At 37.0% G+C, this 22,768-nt stretch overlaps 1 protein-coding gene across 2 annotated transcripts in view; it reads right to left on the bottom strand.

Moving 5' to 3' along the window:
- The window catches only part of QSER1 (glutamine and serine rich 1), a 75,546-nt gene that overhangs the window by 27,132 nt on the left and 25,646 nt on the right, over positions 1–22,768 (bottom strand). For both annotated transcript variants that reach the window (XM_074276745.1, XM_074276746.1), the window contains exons 2-4: positions 8,744–8,856; positions 7,942–8,103; positions 1,108–4,749 (exon numbers count right to left, since the gene is read on the bottom strand). In XM_074276745.1, coding sequence (XP_074132846.1) covers positions 1,108–4,749; positions 7,942–8,103; positions 8,744–8,856 — 3,917 coding nt within the window. The remainder of the gene's footprint in view (positions 1–1,107; positions 4,750–7,941; positions 8,104–8,743; positions 8,857–22,768) is intronic.

Below are 22,768 nucleotides of genomic sequence, written 5' to 3'. Positions count from 1 at the left end.
GATGCCAAAGGCAGATCCTGCACATACCAAAATCTGTCTACAGCATCACTTTTTGGAATAGCAAAAAACAGTGAATAAAGCCAATGCTCAATGACTGTAGAATAGCTAAACAAATCATGAGCTAGGAATGTTGATGGCTTATTACTGCACTTTAAGAAACAATGTATATGAAGAATACAGACAAGGCATATAAACCTATAAATAGATCTGTGGAACCAGGAAAACAACCTAATTCAATGGAATGAGTGATGTGTTCTTGAACTACAACAGAATCCTCAAATCTTAGAGAAGATATATTGTTTTCTGACATGAATGGAATAGGGAGGATGAGTAAGTATATAATGATAGTTTCCTTTATAAAAAATTAATGCAAGCTTGGAGGTCCCTTAACATCTAAGAACTCTAGGGACAAGTCTGCATAGGGAAATGTTTGAGCTGCTTTAAAAAAAAAAAAAAAAAGATAACACTCCTAACAAAATTTAATTGGAACTTTTTCTGAAAACACTTTTTAATTCGACCTCTTTTGCAATCAAGCCTTCCTTTACCTTATGCAAACGAACATGAATACCAGAGCCCACATCTGCCCACACTCTGGTGACTACATTTACCACATCAACTGATTTGACCTCAACTCTTGTCTCCAGGGAAGCCCTTAGCTGCTATTCTCTTGGGGAGCTAATGACCTGTCTAGTCATATCTTTTTAAACCTTTATCTTCCTTCAACCTATTCCTTGACTGCCTTGCCTTGACAAGACAAAGTTCTTTTTCAGAATACTTCAAATGAATTCCCAATTTTTCTAGAACTTTTGCATTCTTTGTCAGAAGCTAAGAAAGAAAGTGCTAGCTATAACCAGCCTACTTCTAGACCTCTCACCTCCAAGGAAGATAATAGCAATGCAATACTCATACCAGTGGGGTAAACAATTCTTTCTGAAAAAGCTATTTGAAATTAAGACACATGACACCTACAGAGCAACATTTTCTATCTCATTCCCACGTTCGTGCCTACTTTATCAATTTTAAGCTTTTTTTTTAAATCTCACTGTCAATTGTTATGCTAATGCTAAATTGCTGTAGTGTAAACTGACTACCAATGTAAAATTTTACCTGATTTATTTTTTTTATCAGAAGTATTATCCAAAGTAGTTAAAACAGTGGAGATACTTTTTTGAAGATCATTACTACATCCGCCAGAATCTTCATCATCAGAAGAAAATGCAGGTAAAGCTTCAAAGTTTTTCTTGAGTTCATCAATTTTTCCAGACGGACTAAAGCCCCCAGCTTCAGATACTGCAGGTGAAGTAGATGAAGTCTTTGGGAGTTGGGTATGGCAAGGTGCACGAACAACCTGAGTCCCTGGCCGTCGAGTCCGATTTGGCATTCGTACAGCAGGGGCTGAAAACTGCTGTTTGGGTCCAGATTTCAGAAAATCTAAAAAAGAGGCAATAAACCCTGTCTTCACTTCTGGTTGCTTCTCTTCAACTTCTCTGATCTTCTGTCTCATCTTTTCTTGATGCTGATAACCATCATGACAACATTCTGAATTAGAAGGAGAAAATGGCAGGCATGTGTCTGTGCCCCTGGAATTCTGACGTTTATTCTGTGGGGGCCACTTCACCTGTTTCTGGTTACTGTTATTGTCATCCTCTTTCATTAGCCCTTTTCCTGTAAGTCTTTTCTTCTGAGGGTTGAACTGGTCGTCTTCTTCCGTCTTGACACTTGACATCTCCCCAGGTTGTGCCACAGCCACAAGAGGAAGTGAGACTTTATTCTGGGACCCTGTAGCACCACTGTCACTAGGCATACAAAATTCATTCTCTGAAACAGCACTTTCCCTACTTACATTTTTATTAGTAGTAACAAACTCTTGGTCTCTATTTTTCAACATGCCATCAGCAGGGATTTCATTGTTTTCTTCAGATTCATTAGTGATACTAGAGGCTTTATTTACTGTATCAGAGCTTTGCTGCTGCTCCTCAATTGCTGAGGGGGTGACATTTTGATCTGGACTTTCAAGATGCTTTTGATCAAGGTTCATATTCTTTGAATGAATAATAGGTATGGATGAAAGATTTATAGTAATTTGGCCTCCATTTAAGGAAATATTATTTAGATTTTCTGATTTCCCAACCATGGCTGTCAGCGAGTTGAAGTCTGGAGTCACATGCCTAATATCTGCTGATTGCTGAAAATGGGGTTTGGGGTTATCACCATTCTCAATTGTTGGAAGTGTTTCACCCGAAGTTGACTTGGCAAAATCAGATGGTGTAACCCCACAAGCTGCAGCAGTAGCTGCTAAGATATCATCATTTGATAAAATGTTTCTCTCATCACTGAGAAGGATTGACTCTGGAAAACACATTGAACCCAGGGAAACAAACTGATTCTTTGAATCATGTTGATTTGGTTGATTAAAAATGCCTTTTGTTGCCAGATGTTGTAATGGTTTAGAAGATTCTGAGAGATCCATTTTAATAACTTCAGAATTTTGAGGATGTAGCTGTTGCTGAGAATGTACACTACTGCTCTGAATAACAGGGCTGTCCATTTGAAGGAATGGATGTACAATTTGCTGAGAATTCGGAACAGGCTCTATCTGTGTCGATGCCTTTGCTTGGCCTAAGTTGGCCTGCAAAATTGACTGTTGAAAAATCTGTAAGTCATACCCAGACTCTAGAAGTGTCTGTGAACTAGGCAGGGATAGTTGATGGATTTGTCTTAAAGCATTAGTCTGAATTTGAATCTGTGGTGAAGGGTGAATGGCCTGATTATGCTGTTCTTGGACCTGTACTTCATGAACTTTAGGCAGAAGAGGATGCTGCTGATTTAATTCTTTTGTATTTGTTTGTGAAGTCTGCATTAAATTAGATGCTTTTTTAATATCATGGCTTGACACATTAGGCATTGGCCCAATTGATTGGGAAAGGTGTGTCATAGAGTTAACCATTCTTTCCTCCTTTTCTTGCTCTTGTAGAGCAACCCCAACAACCTGATCTTCAAGACAAGAATTACTTCTAATTACACTCTGAGGATATCTATCATCTGCCTTTGAAATTCTGTAGGCTGGATCTTGAGCATTAATTTCTCCATCAGGTAGCCTTTGGGTTGGTGATTCAAGAGATGCCGGCTGCTGTAACACTTGTAAATATTGCACTGGAAAATCATCTTCTTGCTTTGAGGATGTATACATAGTAGAATCAGGTTTCCTTTTAGTGTAAGATTTTGCATCAGTGGAAGGTCTATTATTCTGCAAGGTTTGTGAATGAACTGGGGGTGCAAAAGGGGTTGACTGGGCAGTTGGCAAAAATTTTTGTGACTGTGGCGACGATGATCCTTGGGTCTGAGCACTTTGAGAAGAATGCATAGAAATATAATTCTGGGTTGAACTAGAAGCTGGTAAATTCTGAACTTGAGGTGAAGAAGAAAAGGGAAGAGAAGATGATGCTAACGTTAGAGACTGACCTGAAGTGTAGTTTTCTGAAGGGCTCCCAGCTGACAAAACTTGTGATTGAGATGAGAAACTAACCTGTGATTGACTGACAGTAGATAAACCCTGAGAGTGGCCAGAAAAGCTCTGAGGCTGGCTAACTGATGAAATATCTCTTGTAGGAGTAGAGTAGTTCTCATTTGTAACTGAAGATAAAACCTGCTGTTGATCAGAGGAGTAACTAATTGTCTGACTTTCTGAAGTTACTGTTTGAGATTGCGCAGAAAAAGTCAGTGTTTTATATAAGGGAGGCAACTTCTCAGCTTTACTGTGTGTGTAAACTTGTGAATGAACAATAGATGGCACATTATGTGACTGTGTGGAAGCATAATTTTGGGACTGGCTAACTGATAAAAGGCTGGGTAGCTGAGCTGTAGAATAAATCTGTGCTTGGCCTGATATCACAGAACTCTGGTTGTGTAAAGATTTGGAATAGCTTTGTTTTAGCACAGGAGGCATCACACTTTGAGGTTTGGGGGTCTTAGCTGACCTTGATGGTTGCTTTGTAGAACAGTTTTTTACTTTTGAAGTAGGAAGATAGCTGGGTGATGGAATCGTAGATGGGTAAGATTGAGCCATTCCTACCGAGACCTGGGAAGTCTTCTGTGGTGGTCCTCCATTGCTCACCTGAGTAGAATCTCCAATTGGGTTACAAGATAAAGATGGCTGCCTGGTTGTATCCTGAAAATCAGCTACACTTGCATTTGAAAAATAACTAGGTAAGGAATGCTGTGAACCTGTCAGTTGTGCCTGAATAGACTGAGTATTTGAAGGCCGCTGGTGGTGTTTAATAACACTACATTCTCGAAGAACTCTTTCAATGGATGTAGTAGAACCAGTAAAAACCGATGAGCTATAGGCTTGAGAAGCTTGCTGAGCTCCTCCGAGGGGTGAGGATAACAAGCTGAACTGAGGTTGTAAGAGATGGGGTGCAGACTCTTGAGCTGAACGATATGTAGATGACTGAGGCGGTACATTGGTACTTAGCACAGAACTGCCCAGGCGTTCAAATGACAAGGCAGTTGGAACAGTACCCTGTGAAGTCTTGATTTGTAGCAAAGGATCATGAGGATTTAAAATGCCATTTGAAGTATTATTGAAAGTTGAATCTTGAAGTGTCAGAGGTGGGGTAGTTGTAAAGTTTCTATTGCTGAAAGTGTTGGGATGTTGATAAGTAGAAAGAGTGGATGTTGATGGAAACGTTCCAGTGGTTGGCAAAGCTCCAGTAACGAACAGTTCAGTTGCTGTTGAGGAATGCATACCTAGGAGGAGGAAAAAAACCCACTATTAGAATATATAAAAAGCACAACTGGGCAGCTGGGTGGTGCAATGGATAGAGCTTTCATAATACTAAGAATCTACATATTCTCAAGTCATATTTTCTTCTTTTTTTGGAGGGGGGTGCATTTTGCATTTTATGGGGAGGCAATAAGGGTTAAGTGACTTGCCCAGGATCACACAACTAGTTAGCTAGTCTGAGGCCACATTTGAACTCAGGTCCTCCTGACTTCAGGGCTGGTGCTCTATCCACTGTGCCATGTAGCTGCTCCTCAAGACACATTTTCCATGACTCTGCTAGGACAAACAATCTGTCTACAACATGTGAAATGGGCCCTCAACTTTTGTTTAAAAACATATAATGGAGAGAACTCACTGACTCAGATGGAGCCCATTATACCTGACAATAGTTTCATTCAGTCAACAAATCTCAGCATCAGAAGGGACTACAGAAATCATTCTGATCCAACTTATCCCTCAATTACCTCCTTTAAAAAAAACTATTGGGAAGCTTTATCCATACATCAAACCCAAATCTTCCGTTTTATAACTGATTAGCAAATATGGCCCTGGATTTGGAGTGAAAGAACCAGAGCTACTTCAGTCTGACTTCTGCCATGACACAAGGCATATCATTTAATCTCTTTAGGCCTCAGTTTCTCCAACTTTAACATGAGTTCGTTTTAGAGTAAATGAACTCTCAGCAATCCTTCCACTTCTGCACTGATGGTCAGAGCAAACCTCATCACCTTTTCACATGATAGCCCTACTGTCCCCCACTCCCCACCTTATGCCTTCTTTTCTCCAGGCTAAACATCTCCAACTTAGCTTGGCAAACTCCCTCTCCTGCAGCCCCCTTTTCTACAACCCCCTCATCAGCACCCTAAAGTGCAGAACCAAAACTGGTGATAACTCTCTAGCTGAGGGCAAAGCAAAGTGGATGAATGTGAGAATTCTGCCAGGTTCTCGGGGCCACCTGGGTCACCAGAGCCAGCCTGCTCACTCTAGAGCTGACACAAAGATGAAGGGACTTGCCCAAGAGGGTACAAGCTGTGAGCATGGCAGAGCGGGCATCTGAACTCAGCAATTCTCGCCTCAAATTCAGTAACCACCCTTCCCACAGAAATTAATAAATCTCTCAACAGTCTTAAAATTACATTTTTTTTTTTGGAATGCTGTATCACATGAAGATGAACATTGAACTTTACCTCTGATTTTGGGTCAGAGGCCCGGGATCAAAGTCTAGCATTTGCCGTGTACTGCTACGTGAAGCTCAGCCACTTGCTTTTCATGGCCTTGGTTTGTAAAACCACCACTACAAGTACTTCCAGCACTGTCATCTTATGGAAATCACATAAACTGAGAATCAGCAGTCTTACCAGCCAGTACTTTCAATGCCTTAAAATGTAGGTAGCTTATTTGGACCAGCTACCTACCCTATTCTTTCTCTTATCTCTTTCACTGTTATAGATGCAAAAATTTCTATTGTCATGAAGAGCTTTCTCCAATCTCACTTAATATCTTTGCTCTAGTTCTCCTGATACTATTTTTTTAATCTTATTTTTTCTTAGTTACATGTAAAGACAAATTTTAATATTAATTTTGTCCCTAAGATGGCAATTTGATATGTTAGGTATGTGCAATCCTGTAAAACACATTTCTATATTAGTCATTTTATGAAGGCATATACACATCAATAGAAAAACAACAAAAAATAAAAGAAATGTAAATAGTCTGCTTCTTTCTGCATTCACACTCCATCAGTTCTTTTTTTGGATATAAAAAGCATTTTTTCTCATGAGTCTTTTAAAATAATTTTAGATCACTATATTGCTGAGAAGAGCTAAATAAGTTACAGTTGATCACTCTACAAGGTTGTGTAAAATTGTGTATGATATATTTTCCTGGTTCTGTTCACTTCAGTTTGCCTTGGTTCATGTAAGTCTTTTCAAATTTTACTGAAAGGTCTACTTGTCATTTCTTTATAGCCACAATAGCATTCTATTACATTCACATACACACCAGTAAAATCATTCCCCAATTGATGGGCATCCCCTCAATTTCCAATTCTTTACCACTACAAGAAAAAAAAAAAAAAAAGCTGCCAAAATCTTTTTTGTACAAGTAGATCCTTTTTCCTTTATTTTTGATCTCTTTAGAATAAAGACTTAGTAGTGGTATTTCTGGATCAAAGGACACAGACAGTTTGATTACCCTTTGAACAAAGTTGCAAATTACTTTTCAGAATGGTTCAATCAGTTCATAACTCCATCAACAGAACATTATTGTCCCAGTTTTCTCACATTCCTTCCAACATTTATCATTTTCTTTTTCTATCATATTGGCCTATCTGATAGATATGAGGTGGTATCTCAATTATTTGAATTTACATTTCTTTAATCAATAGTGATTTAGAGTATTTTTAAAAACATGACTATAGATAGTTTTGATTTCTTCATCTGAAAACTGCCTGTTTATATCCTTTGACTATTTTATCTACTTGGAAATGATTAATAGTCTTACGAATTTGACTCAGTTTTCTGAAAAATTGAGACCTTTATCATAGGCATTTATTATAAAAATTGTTTCTCAGCTTTCCTTCTAATCTTGGTTGAATTGGTTTTGTTTGTGTAACACCTTTTTAATTTTAATAATCAAAACTATCCATTTTATATTTTATAATGCCATCTCTTGTTAGTCATCAATTCTTCCCCTTTCTATAGATGAGTCAGATAAACTATTCCATGTTTTCCTAATGCTTATGCTATCATTTTATATTTAAATCATATATCCATTTTGCCCTTATCTTAGTATAAGGTATATAGTGTTTATGCCTAATTTCTGCCTTCTGTCAAACAGTATCAGAATCTGCTAGAGTCTTTGGGATTATCAAACACTGGATTATTATGGTCATTTAATTTATGGTCATGTCTTGTGTACATAATTTTTTCACTATCCACCACTCTATTTCTTAGCTAGTTTTGATGTCAACTGCTATTTTTAATGAAGTTTGAGATCTGGTACAGAGTCCTGATACTATTCTAAAAGGGCAATACCAATTTTTTGTTTTCATCATGGGGAGAAATCTTTTGTACACATACATTATTTTAAAATCTATGTTGAATCATGAGTTACTAGTTTGTTGATAAATTTAAAAATTCAGTAAGTATTATTACCTGTTTGCCATGACGGAGCCCTGAATTGTGGTAAAAGAGTAGTTCCTGAAGAAGTGGCTGGAGCAGTTCGGGATTCAATAGCAGATAAGAAGTTCATCACTGAAGATTCTTTATTATTAGTGCCAGCATTGTTCATGTTAGTATCAAATATTCCAGAAAGACCTACGTGTTAAAATATAGTATAAAAATAAAAAAATGCATATTGTTTTTTACCCATATTTACAAAGCACATTCTTGAAGTTGACAACTTATTTGAAATAAAGAAAATTCTTACTCAATACTGCTAAGTTAAAATTAAATTAAAACTTACTCTAAAAATTCTATAGTCTCAGGGCTTCATGGTGTCCACCTGAATCCTGCTTAGTGGAAGTGGCTGAGGCTAATGGATCATCTGAGCTTAGGAGTTTTGAATTGCAGTAAAGTTAAAGCCCATCAGGTGTCCATTATTAAATCCAATACCAAGATGGTAAGCTCACAGCAGGCTACTTAGGAAACAGTGAAATCTGTCCCCTTCAGACACTTAGCAGATCAAAACTTCTATGCTGATCAGGAGTGAGATCAGGCTTGGGAGCAGCCTGGGCAAGAGAGGGAAACCCACTCTCAAAAACAAAACTATAGTTTCATTTCTATAACTATTATGTAAATTTTTAATCTAATAATTGTCTGTCTTTATTAATCCATCAGTATGATAGACAGATATTTACTTGAGTTTCCTTTCAACAGGTCTCTCTTTTCATTCACATTCACACTCAAAGTACAAAATCTGTAGGAGTTATGACAGACTTGACAACAGAAGTGTTACCAGTGGAATGATGTGTGACAGCATATCCAGGAAGCTGATGAGAGGTGCCATAATTCTGTCTGTGCAGAAGATCCGTTTCAGACTGTGATGAATGTCCTCCTCCATAGTTTAAACTAAAGAATATCAAAAGTAGAGAATCAAGATAACATGTCATACAAACAGATAAAATTTAAGCCAAAAAAACCTTTAAAATTAATTTGATTACCATTACTACAAATATAAACCAGTAAAATGAAAGTCAGTTTGATTAGAATAAACAAACACAGGATCTGTGATTTTCTCCCAAGGAAGGGAAATTTCTGGTAAGGAATTTCCTTACCAAACAAGGAGTTGCCTGAAGCATTCTAGAGTGGGACAATTTGAACTTAATCTTCCTTATTCCAAACCCAGGACTTGCCCACTTTGGTTCGATGAAAAAAATATTTCAGGGGTAAATTTTTTTTTTTTTAAAGTATGGTTTTTATAGATAATATTTTCCTCGAGAGCTATCTTAATTAGAAAGCCTGATAATAAAATAACATGTTTCTGATTTAGGCTAGATAAAAAATAGAGAACAAATACTACCTAGGTTTTTAAAAAAAAAAAAAAAAAGGAAGAATTTTACTCAACTAAATCTATTTATTCAAATCTATCCATCCCAAAAAATTACTAAAAAAAAAAAATTGTCTTACTAAGTTATAAAAAATAAAATTCTTAAGAACAACAAAAGATCATGAACTCCAAGAAACCAGGAGAAAAACAGGAGAAACCAGGAGAAAAACATGTAAAGGAAACAGATTCAGCAGAATGAAACCTTAGATATGTAGATATGTGTATATATAAAGATGTATAGATATATGTATATATAAAACCAAGTTAAACTGTGTGTGTGTGGGGGTGGAATATGGAAAGATAAACAATGCAAAGTAGAGAGCAATGAAAACCAACAAGGAAGCAAAACTGGAATGCTTTGAAAACAATGTGTAGTATTTATTATATAGGTGTTCTTGAAAAGGAAATTAATTGTTTTATATTGAATCCTTTCAGGTGTATAGGACAATGTTTTTTGTTTTTTGTTTTTTTATCTTTTCTCATTTTGCAAATAATAAGAATTATCCAAAAATCCCTAAAAAACAAATACCACCTTTAGCGTCTCAAAATCAATATTTAAGCAATAAAATTATTTTTATTTGTATATACATATATACACATATATGAAACATAATTTTATACTTTTCTTTCCACTTTCACTTTTCTATTCCTGCCATTTCACTTATATCAGGTGGTGAGAGAGAACACTCAGGTTCTGAGAGTACAAAGATAAGAATGCACTTAAATACTCTTAAGAGTATGAAATCTTCTTATATTCATAAATGAAAAAAAATAAAGCTTTGTTTAACTCAAAGCAAAAGTTTAAAAAACCCCCACATTTTCAAGGTCTCTTACAAACTCCTCTTTGAACTGCTAGAGCCCCCAGAAATTACCTTCTTTTTCTAATATGCAATCATTGTTTGGTGTTTAAATAAGTACAAGTTAAATTACTTAAGGTCAGCAAATGATTCTCTATCTTTTGTGTCTAAGGCCTGGCAAAAGTGCTTGGCACACAAGTGCAATAAAAACTTATTAATGAACTGTATTGAGAAAGGTTTTTGGTATTTATTTGAATATAGATATTGGCATCAGAATTCCCTAAACTTGAAAAATAAATCAAAAAGCATTTACTGTCATCTGGTACTGTATTAAGTATTAAGAACACAAAGAAAGGTAAGTATTAAGAACACAAAGAAAGGTAAACAATGCTTGTCTTCAGAGAGCTTCCATTCTAACAGAGTAACAACACAGATGAATAACTAGTTCCACAAGAAAGAGAGGGCAAAATGAAGGAAATATTAGAAGAGAAGGTGCCAAAAGTCTAGGGGATCAGGAAAACCTCCTGCAGAAGGTAAAATCAGATCTGTCCCTGAGACCAAACATAGTAGCCAAGGAAGAGGAAGAAATATAGTCCAAATTCCCTTTAACTCGCTTTCTAAAGACATTGAAAACAAAACAAACCAAGTCTTGATAAAAGGTAATACAAAGAAAATTCACAGCCAATCACTTTTCCAACTCAGGTGAGGGAGACCCTGGGATGCTAGGGCCAGGATCTCATTGCTCAAACCCAAACTTAGGACAGGAGTTTGCAAAGAAAGCAGGTATTAGACAGTTTTGGATGCAATGAAAGGTTACAAGTATGAGTATGAGTAGAACCTAAGCTCATTATATGTTACATTTCCTTAATTACCAACTTTGATATTCTCTGGTTGGACCATAATTTCTTCTTATTTAATCTTTCTTTATAACTAAACTTCTACTAAACCTATGCTAACTCCTCACTGTGATTTTCTCCGCTTGGTATTTATTTTTTGTTGTTGTTTTTAAACATTCTTTTTTTTTTTTTAATTTTGAGTTCTGAATTCTTTCTTTTTTTATTCACTAAGAAAGCAACATATCAGTTACACATGTGAAATCATTCCAAACATTTCCACATCAGTCATATTTTTTTAAAAAGCAAGAAAAATAAAGTGAGAAAATTTATACTTCAATTTGCACTCAAAGTTCATCAATTCTCTCTCTGGAGGCAGATTGCATTTTTTTTTCCATCATAAGTTCTCTGAAATTATCTTGGATCATTGTATTGATCAAGATAGCCAAGTATCTTATTATTAATCATCACTACAACATCATTTCACTTTGTATCAATTCATATAGATGTTTTCCTGATGCTTACCCCCATCATTTCTTATAGTAAAATAATAATCTATATGCCATTCAAGATCTCTTGAGGAAAAAAAATCATTAAAGAAAACATTTCTTAGACTCAGGAGCAAACAGAAAATAAAATCTACTGCTTATTTCCTTTAAGAAACCCTCCCCAATTCCCTCCCTAAAGCAAATGCAAAGCTTCGGGGACAAAGAAAAAAAAGTACTGCAAGCAACTGGAATGGAAGAATTCAAATGCTAAATAGCCATTGCCAGGATCACACAAGATTTAGCTGCTAACAACTATAAAGAAACAGAACTTGGAACATGATATTCTAAAAAGCAAAAGATACAGGTTTTAAGACAAAGACTAATTTATTCAGTAAAACTGAAAAAAACAGAACTTTAATGGAAGACAGAACTTGGTGAAAAAGAACAAAGCTAAGCAGAGACTGAAATACAAACAGGAGTCTAGGGACTAAAAAAAAAGATGAAATACATTCTAATACGGAAAATAAGTGTCCCAAAAACCTATTATCAAGAGTCATAGAGGGAATCAAATAAGACAAAGGGCCTTGCAGTGATTCTGTACATTTCGATGACTTTAAAAAAAAAAAAAAAAAAAAAAGCAATGAAAGGGGGAAAAGAATACAATGGAGGGGGGGGGGGGAAGGGAAAGGATGAGTGAAAGATTGTACTATCTCCTACTCATATATAATCCTAAGAAGGAAGAAGGGCTAGAAAGGAAAATTTAACCATGGATGGAAGATCATAAAGTGGGGCTTAAAAAAATTTTTTTTAAGAAACTATGATTGTACTCTTAAGCAAGGGGGGGGGGGGGAGGGAATAGAGAAACAGAACCAGATTAAAGTTTTGGACAAAACCAAAGCAACTAACATGACAAGGGAAGCAAGTTAACTTGGGGGAGAGGGGGAAGAAAAGAAGAGGGGAGGGATCTTTGCAGCAAGTTTCTCTGATAAAAACAGATATAGGGAATGGATTCAAATTTACAGTAAGAGCTATTTCCCAATCAATAAAGGGTCACGAGATACCAGCAGCAAGTTTTCAGAGGGGAAAAATACAAGCAAAGAAGAGCTTTGATAGAAATCACTAAAGAAATGCAAATTAAAGCAATTCAGAGGTTCCACCTCATACCCATCCTAATGGCAAAATTAATCAAAACCAAAACCATCTACCCAACCAAAAAAGACAAATACTGGAGGGGAAAACAAATATAACTGGTTAGGCTGTGAATTGATCCAGTCATTTAGGAAAGTAATCAGAACTATGGCCCTCAAATTTACTAAACTTGGTGTAACTGTTGACTCAACAATACCACTATTAGATCTATTACATATAAGAGGGAAGGGGAAGGGGAAGGGGAAGGGGAAGGGGAAGGGGAAGGGGAAGGGGAAGGGGAAGGGGAAGGGGAAGGGGAAGGGGAAGGGGAAGGGGAAGGGGAAGGGGGAAGGGGAAGGGGAAGGGGAAGGGGAAGGGAAAGGGGGAAGGGGAAGGGGAAGGGGAAGGGAAAGGGGGAAGGGGAAGGGGAAGGGGAAGGGAAAGGGGGAAGGGGAAGGGGAAGGGGAAGGGGAAGGGGGAAGGGGAAGGGGAAGGGGAAGGGGAAGGGGAAGGGGAAGGGGAAGGGGAAGGGGAAGGGGAAGGGGAAGGGGAAGGGGAAGGGGAAGGGGAAGGGGAAGGGGAAGGGAAGGGAAGGGAAGGGAAGGGAGGGAGGGAGGGAGGGAGGAAGGAAGGAAGGAAGGAAGGAAGGAAGGAAGGAAGGAAGGAAGGAAGGAAGGAAGGAAGGAAGGAAGGAAGGAAGGAAGGAAGGAAGGAAGGAAGGAAGGAAGAAGAGATCTCTTTTGCAAAAATGAAGAATGTGCAAAATTATTTATAGCAGATCCTTTTGTGCTCTAAAAGAACTGGAAACTAAGAAGGTAGCCATTAGTTGGATAACGGATAAACAAATTATGATATGTGAATGTAACAGAATACTACTGCCATAAGAAAAGGAAACAGTCTTGATTTTTTTTTTTCCCCATCAAAATAATAGGCAAGGTCTTTAAAAGACAGTTTGGAGGAGGGTTACTGTGAGAAGTTGAAGGAGACATGAGAACTTTCTTTGTTGCACTGAGGACCCAGCTGAGATAAGATGACAAATTTGTAATGGATCAAATCAGGACAGCTTCATAATTTCCTTCAGCAAGGCATGATGGATGAAAGGACAAGAGAATAAGGAATCTTAGTCTCAGACACTTAACACTTCCTAATTGTGTGACCCTAGGCAAATTACTTAATCCCAATTGCCTCAGGGGGGAAATTTTCTATCTGAAAAGAGAAAGAAAAAGTGACACTCAAATACTGAAAAGAGAGAAATACCACAGAATTAAGAGGTTAAGGAGAACCTCAGGCTAAAAATAAAGATAAGGGAAAGTCCCTAAGAGTTCTTCCCTTCAGAGAACAGAGTTCAGCTTGAATACAGAGGTAGGGGAGGGAGAGGAGAGGCAAAACTCATTACTTCACTCTAGGCAAGTCTGAAGCTGGTAACCAATTGAAAGAATGAAGAAGAATCACTGGTCTGCATGGAATTCTTAGCTACTTAATTGAAAATCTGATCTTATCCTTTGGAGTCAAAAAACCTTGGTTCCAAAAAATGAGGTTCTATCTGGTACCAGCTTCTTATAGGAATAAGACCTTAGAGGTGGTACAAATCTTTTATTTTGCTCTCTAGAGGAAGAACACACCTGCCCAAGGTTTCACAACATCATGAACATTTACACTGTGATCACACCCATTAAAGTCTCCGATTCCACATATGAGTTTTCTATAAGCATGGCTCAATTTTATTTTAGAGAAACTGGTGAAATGTCAAGATCTAACTGTAATAGACCATAGTAATAAATTTCCTAAAAAGACTCTAAGGAAAGCTTACAATTCCAAAGATGTAGCCATTTTGATCAAAATAATCAAAATTGGTAGTATAGCACCTATAGTTTTATAAATAGCTATAGCATAGAAAAGATTTAAATTTAACCTTAACTTTTATTAAACTTTCACTTATATCTGAGGGGACAGGAAAAAAATGAGCCTTTTACCTTGATATGCTATTAAAATAAATGAAAATCTTGCACAGAATAAAATTTGCTAACATTTTTTAACAATTTGTTAACATTTGTTTTATCAGCATAATAAAACATATTTTTCATTATCAGCATATGAAAACATTTCATTTGCAGCCAGATTCTTATCTGAAATAAACCACAAAGATCACATCTTAAGATTGTAAAATCATCTACCATATTTATATACATGAACATCAACAATAGAAATGGGGAGCTAATCCATTAATCTCTGAAATATTTTAGATACCATAGCAAATTCTAGATCAGTTTGAATAATTATACATATCTTAGGTGCTTAATTATCTTTTACTATGTAAATATTTGTCTTACTACTATAAACATTTAGTTATCTACTCTATCATTTCCATCATGAGGGTAATTATTATTGTCAGAAGGTAACTAAATTAGTTTAAACACATTTATTCAGCCCTTAAAGCATTTGTCCAACAACACCCAAATGAAACTGAAACTGGAAGCAAATTATTTTAGGACATATACCTCTGGACACCTACACCCCCCCACATACACCTCCCCCTCTCTATAAAAATGATAGAGTCAGGATTTAAACCTGGTCTCTCCTGACTTCCAAGGATCATTTCAGTCTCTTAATATACCAGCAAAAGATATATACCTCAAGCTCATTTTGGTAACAAGGTCCTACAAAATGTATTGCATGTACCATGGAAAAATGAACCCCCTAGAGTGGGCAATAACATAAATACGGGGAAATTTCAGAGTGAGAAAGAAATTCAGTGAATTAGTTTAAAAATATGAGAATATTAATCTAAGTGCTCTCAATTTCAATGGTAAGAAATAGGAAAAAATTCATAGATAAAGCGAGTTTAGAAGCTATCTGTGTTTTATATATTCACTTTGTGTATGTCTATGTATGCATAACTGAGATTACCTGTTAGATGAAAACAGTACCCCAAAACAAAAGAACACAGAACAAAAACATAAGAACAGACTCTTTGCTTTCAGTAAATACCTTATGTTATTCTGCCAAGTGCCTTCATATACAACAACCCCTTTCTAAAAGGCACACAAACGTATGTTAGTTATCAGAAAAGATGGGGGAACAATTAGAAATACATAATATAATTGAGGAGCATGGGAAAGGAAAGGGAGATCAGTTCTAAAGACAAAAACAAGTTTATTAAATAAACCAAATAATGTATGAATACCAATATCTATTAACTTGCTAATACTGACATGGGGAAAAACATACCATATACAACACTAAGCAACTCATTTAGTTAGTTAAAATTAAATAAAAATTAGCATCAAAAAAGAAGGCATAAAGGAGGGGAAGATGCATTGAGGAAGAAGCCTTTCTCCTACCTCACTGGTCACTACCTGACTGACAGCCACTAAAATAGCTATAATGTTCCAACTCAATTCTGCAAAAACTCAGGGATCACTTTTATTGGGACAAGTACAAATGTGGCACATCAAGGTATTTTTTTTTCTTTCTAGTGGTTTTAAATTTGGTGACAGAAAATTTGAATATGGAAATTTTCTCAGCTAAAACAAAATGCAATGACAAATTGGGGCTGATAATGTCACTCAAGACAATCAAGCTAGCACAAACCCAAATGAAGTAAGAATCCCTGCCATCACTTGGGTCCCTTTCCCTCCTTTAAGATCTCTTTGGGATACAGGCCCAGTAGAAATACTGCTGGATCAATGGATATACACAGTCATGAAGTTTTTGCATAAAGATTGTGAAGCAGTAGCTGTACCAGACCCAAAACTATATTATAAAGCAGCCATCATCAAAATCATTTAGTACTGTCTAAGAAATAAGAGTACTTGATTAATGGAATAGATTAGGTTCACAAGACACAATAATCAATGACTACAGTCATCTAGTGTTTGAGAAACCCAAAGACGCTAGCTTCTGGGATAAGAACTAACTATTTGACAAAAATTGCTGAGAAAACTGGAAAACAATATGACATAAACTAAGCACAAACCAGCATCTATAACAAGATAAAGTCAGAATGGATGAGGGACAGTGAGGAGTAGGACAATACTCAAAAGGAGGGGGAATTATCCTAGCAAGGATCAAGACAATGCACCTGGAGTTTTATGACGCAATGATATGTAAAGATGGTCAGAGCTTCAAGGTTTTTTCCTGGTTCTCTTTTTAAACTCAGTTTCCAGTTCTAATAGCAAGGAAGGTGGTGGTGGGGAGGTAGGGGGTGGCTCAACAGTGTGAGGAATAGCAAGGTCACTGTCCCTGCAGTGAAGGGTTTGGGGGAGACAGTGGTAAGAAAACTGGAAAGGAAGGATGGGGCCAGGTTATAAAGAATTCTAAAAGCAAAATAAGATTTCATATTTGATTATGGAGGTGACTGAATTGGGATGAGAGAGGTGAAGCATGACATTGACTTCAGAAAGATCCATCTGACAGCTGAATTGGAGGATGGCCTCTAGTAGGGAAAACTACTCAGTACAGGGTCCTGAGAAAACCCAGGTATGAGGGGAGGAAGGTTTGTACTAGCATAGGAGCACTGATAAAGAACAGGTGGTGTATAAGAGAAATAATTTAACGGGACTTGGCAACAGTGGGCTGGCAATGAGGAGTTGAGGGGCTGAGCCTGGGGGACTGAGAATGGAGTGGTGTCCTTGACTGTGATAGGAAAGTTAAGAAGAATGGTTTTTGGGGGAGGAGGAAAAAATGATTTATTCATTTTTGGACATGTTGAGTTTAAGCTGTCTGCCATATTCAAGTTCAATGTGTCCAGTTAGAAGTGAGAGATAAGATTCTGAAGGACAAGTGCGATTAGGCTGGACAAATGAATCTGGAAATCATACACATAAGGATGATAAGTTGAATCCATGGAACATAATGAAATAAACAAGTAAAATTGTATGGAAGTAGAAAAGGCCCATGCACACAGACATGGGAAACACTCTCTTAAATAATCAGGATAAAAATTTAACCTCTGAAATGCATTTTAGGAATCTTTTTTTTTTTAATTTTATACTTATTAGTTTTGTGTTTCCTGTTCTTAATTTTAAAAGATGAATGGAACGGTACAAACATACTCATATATAAACTCTATAAAGTCCATACAAACTATATTTTCTCAGGTCTCATTCAAGAATGATATAAAGTACCTTGCAAGCCTCAAAACATAAAGTGATCTTTTAAAAATACATTTTAAATAAAAATTATATTTATCATTTTATTTATGGGGACCTCAACTGAAATAATTACTTAACTTTTGTGGAGAGAGAGGGAGAAAGAAAGAGAGGGGAAGAGAGAAAGAGGGAGAGAGAGAGGGAGAAAGAAAGAGAGGGTAAGAGAGAGAGGGGGCAAGAGAGAGATTTTATTTTTTTAATTAATCAAAATCCACCTTCTCATCTAGCTATCTCAAGCCCCAGATCCCAGACTGAGAATACAAGAAAAATGAAACCATTACATAGTCAATCAAAACAAATTTCTACATTGTTGAAGTCTAAAATATGTCTCATTCTGTATTCTGAGTCTTTCATCTCTCTATCAGGAAGCTAGGGGCATGCTTCCTTATTAGACCTCTGGAATAGCAGAATGGCATTCCACCACATGTATATAACCTAATTTGTTCAAACTTTCTCCAATCAATGGTTAAGCCCCTCAGATTCCCATTCTTCGGCACCCTAAAAAGCTAGATACAACTTTTGAGCTTGTTTTGTTTAGGACTAATCCCTCTTTTCCTTCTGTCCTCCTTTCCCCTATTTCATGGAATGTATTTCTGTACCCATCTGTAAATGTAAATTCTTTTTTTTTTAAAATCAATCCAGATGAGAGTGAGGTTCAAATGGCAGCTGCTCTCCCCTTCCCTTTTGTTTATATAGAACCTTGATTATTCGAGAGAACTTTCCATTAACGTTCTTTTCCCTCCACCTATATGTATTCCTCTTTGCCTCTCTGTCCATTCCCTTTTTAGGTGTAATCAAGTCATGATAAAAGTACTCTTTGGCCTTGTCTACTAAGACTTCTTCTATGACTCTTGATGATGATAGGAATCAAAGGAAATGCATTTTTACCATCACCTTCTCATATAGGGATGTGAGCAGTTCACCCTTGTTTAGGCCTTTTTATATTTTTCTTTAGTCATTAATTTATACTTTGTTTATTCTTATTTTACTGAAAGTCTGTGGCTTGAACAAGGCTTTGCACATCTTGTATCATTCCCCTCTTAATTCCCTAACCAAAGCTTTCTTACACAGCTCTCATTTCTTTTCCAAAATTCTCTTCAAGTGCTCTCTTTTCATTTATAAAACCATTTTTAACTCTTGCTTCATCTCTTTCAGGAAATCTATATAAGTTATACAAACTGTGCCTTTCCTTTTTTTGTAGATATTTTGTAGTAATTTCTCTTGTAGATTTGTGTCCTGAGCTTACCTGTCACCAAAATAGCTCCTTATGGGGAGGTTTCCCTCCTTCCTCCCCATTCTTCCAGCTTACTTCTTCACTTCAAATTTGAAGTTAGGAATAGGCTCTGTTGCACTTCTGAAGAGACAGTCTGGCCCTGTGTTGTAAGGGTCCTTTAAATGGGTGGCGCCACAGCGCAACAGGAAATTGAGTACCCCAGAAGTAATTTCTGTGGGTATAGGACTGCCCTGTGGGTGGGATCCTGGCCATATTGAGATAGCTTCGTCATGGGTGACTCTCTCGCTGATTGGCTGTGTGTGTGACCTCACAGGTCCTTTATAAGCCCACTGCAGGCAGCAGTCGCTCTCTTTACCCTGGCTCCCTAGCCTGGGTGGCCAAGCCAAGATGGGTAGCCAAAAGAGGTAAGGATTTTGGTAGTGAACACGTGGGTCTTCTGACCAAGTATTCACTTGGGAACCAACAAGTCAGGGCATCAGTCAGAGCATTATGTGAGTAGGTATAATAAAGGCTTTTAAGATTACACGTGGCTGTTCTTGAGTGCACTACCGGTTATTAAGCTATAGATTCAAGAGATTGTGGCCAGAGACCTTTGAAGACCTCTGAGGAGGAGAGCCGGGTAGAGTTCACACTGCAGAGGACAGTTGTCAAAGGTGCTCTGGTGGGCCTAGGACGGACTTGTAATTGTAACTGCCAGGAGGGCATGTTACACTGTGTCACTGCTTTCCTGGAGTACTGAGTGTTGTTTTTCCAGGATCTCAAAGACAGACTGGGGAGCTGTAAGCGTTCAGTGCTTCAAAAATGATCTCAGGGCAAAGTTCAATCGCTGCCCCTTGGACTGCAAGTTCCTGACCTGGATTTGAGTCTGAGCAAAAGGAGACTGCTGCTGAACTCAGCTCTTATCAGCCAACTGGAAAGCTTTTTTGGCTCAGAGCAGTAGTTATAAGCTCTACTTTGGTTCAGGATTCATGCCCTAACTATTCCTCTGCAGGCTGAGCTAGATGCTAAAACCTGTGCTGGGATCTGAGCCACACAGTGCTGCTGGTGTCTGAACTTCCTGCTTTCTCATCCAGATCCTCATCCAGGGTCTCCCTAGCTGGGAACACTGTCCAGGTCCACTTGTCCCTTTCTCCATCTATCCTGGATCTGTGACCTGGAACTAGGTAGTGAGTGACAGAGCTGCCAGTTCACACCTGAACTTATTGTTGATTGATTTAGATAAATCTCTTCTAACAACATAGAGGTTTAAAAGGGAGAGAAGAGTATATGTTAGGAGCTAGTGGGACAAATAGCTCTAGCTTATGTTGTCTGTCACTAATTGCAGCTTTTAACCCTGAGGTGAGGGATCAGTGAGAATACTGGAACACATTGATACAAAATGTTTCATAGAACTATTATGAAAACATGGCAGATTTTTTCCTTCCATTAAGCTGTCTTGGTTCTCCAATTCTCAATGTGTCAATTTCAACACTGCCTTGATTTTGTCTGTGCTTCCTTCCTTTCTCTTCTACGCATTTTTGAATGCCTATTAGCCTTTGTTGTGGTTGCTGAGCCCTTTTCTTCCCAACCCAAAATACCACCCCCAAATTAAAAAAACTCAACCCGTGTAACAAATAAGCATAATGAAGGAAAACAAATTCACAGAAGGGCCATGCATGGAAATATCCATCTCATTCTGCACCCTGCATCCATTTTGTCTGGCACCTGGGCTTTCTCACAGGTCCTCTGGGGTGGCTGACATGGCATTAATCAAGCATCATTAAATCTTTCAGGATTGAATGTATTAATAGTGTTATCACTGTATAACTTTTTCCTTCACCTGTTTTCCAGGTTGGCTGGCTATGGTAAGGATAGCTTACATTTTTTCCCTCTTTTTTTTTTTCAATCCCTTGGCTATGTTCTAACATTTCTTACTCTCTAATGGAATCCTTGATTTCTGTGTGGTTTAGTCTAACTTTCAGAAAGTCTATTACCTGGGTGAAACTCAATACTTTCTTTTCCAGGCTATTCTTCCTTTGAGAATTCTGTCCTTAAGAGCTTTAATTTCATTTCATTTGACCTCTTCTAAGTTTCATATAGTTCTTGTAGAAATTTTATTTTTTTCCTTTGAGTCGCTGTTTAACATTGTTATGAAATCACCTCTTCCCTCTGGGCTGGATCTTGGGGCATCTCTAATATTCGGATTTTTTATTTTAACCATGTTGACATTTCATTGAGGCCTGTACTAAAAATCCAAATTTTGCCCAATACTTTATTCATTGAGAGTAGAATTTTTAAAATTTGCTATATTTTCATAGTAGTTCCATAAAATATTTCTCATTAATGTATTCAAATATACTCAGTGCTCTCTCATCTCAGGGTTAAAAGTTGCAATTAGTGATAGAAAGGCTACCATAATGAATTAAGATTATCTGTTCCACAGACTCTCCACATATATTTTCCTCTCCCTTTTGAAGCTGTGTCATCAGAAGAGATTTATCTACATCAATCCACAAATATTTGTGTTTTCCATGTTCCAGGCATCATACTAGGTGCTGAGGATACAAATAATAAAACAATCCCTAATTGTAACTTAAATGGAAATTTCTCTTCCCCGTCTCCATTCTCACTTTCATTCCAGTTTTTGATAAAGAGATAGCCTTTCTGGCTTGGAGAGACTTGCATGAACTGATGCTGAGTGAAACAAGCAGAACCAGAAGATCATTGTACACTTCAACAACAACACTGTATGAGGATGTATTCTGATGGAAGTGGAAATCTTCAACATAAAGAAGATCCAGCTCACTTCCAGTTGATCAATGATGGACAGAAATAACTACACCCAGAGAAGGAACACTGGGAAGCGAATGTAAATTGTTAGCACTACTGTCTATCTACCCAGGTTACTTATGCCTTTGGAATCTAATACTTATTGTGCAACAAGAAAATGGTATTTACACACATATATTGTATCTAGTTTATACTGTAACACATGTAAAATGTATGGGATTGCCTGTCATCAAGGGGAGGGAGTAGAGTGAGGAGATAATGTGGAAAAATGAATACAAGGGATAATGTTATAAAAAAAAAATTTACTCATGCATATATGTCAAAAAAATTTATAAATAAAATTAAAAAAAAAAGATAGCCTTTCTGTTCTCTTGGAGTCATATTTATGAGACTCTATGAGATCTCTTTTCATATTCTGTCCTCTCCTTCACATAGTCACCACCATAATTCAAGTCCTCATTACCTTTTGCCTAATTATTGCAAAATCCTCCTAATTACCATTCCTCATCAATACATCTATACAGAACTGCTTAACACAGGATTTTCCATGTCAATCTCTACTCAAAAGGATTTAGTTTCTTATAAACTCTCATCTGAGCACTTAAAGTTAGTTCCTTCTCCATCTCCTCACCTCCCAAATCTGGCTTTCATCTTCCTTTCTAGTTTTGTCCCATATTACTACTCCCATTCACTGGCTCTATTTCACTCTTAACTAGAAGCTCATAAACAACTTAAGTATTGAAGAATCACTTAGATTAATATTAAATTGGATATTAATTGCTAAGATAATTCTGGAGAATCCATTTTTTTCATCACAATACCAATTAAGACATTTTTGGACACTTAAAAATTTTGCAAAGTGCTTCATGTAGAACTACTTTATTCAAGCTCACTAATAGTAAACTATTCATATTATCTTCTGTTTACAGATAAGGAAACTAAGTTTCCATGCAGAATTTGAAATCAGGTTTTTCTTGCCTCTAAGATGAACACTGCAGCTACTAGACAAAGAGGGGTGACAATTTTAAAAATTAG

This window comes from Sminthopsis crassicaudata, chromosome 6 (genome assembly GCF_048593235.1).
Source record: "Sminthopsis crassicaudata isolate SCR6 chromosome 6, ASM4859323v1, whole genome shotgun sequence".
Lineage (NCBI taxonomy): Eukaryota > Metazoa > Chordata > Mammalia > Dasyuromorphia > Dasyuridae > Sminthopsis > Sminthopsis crassicaudata.
This window is presented reverse-complemented; position numbering and strand designations above follow the sequence as displayed.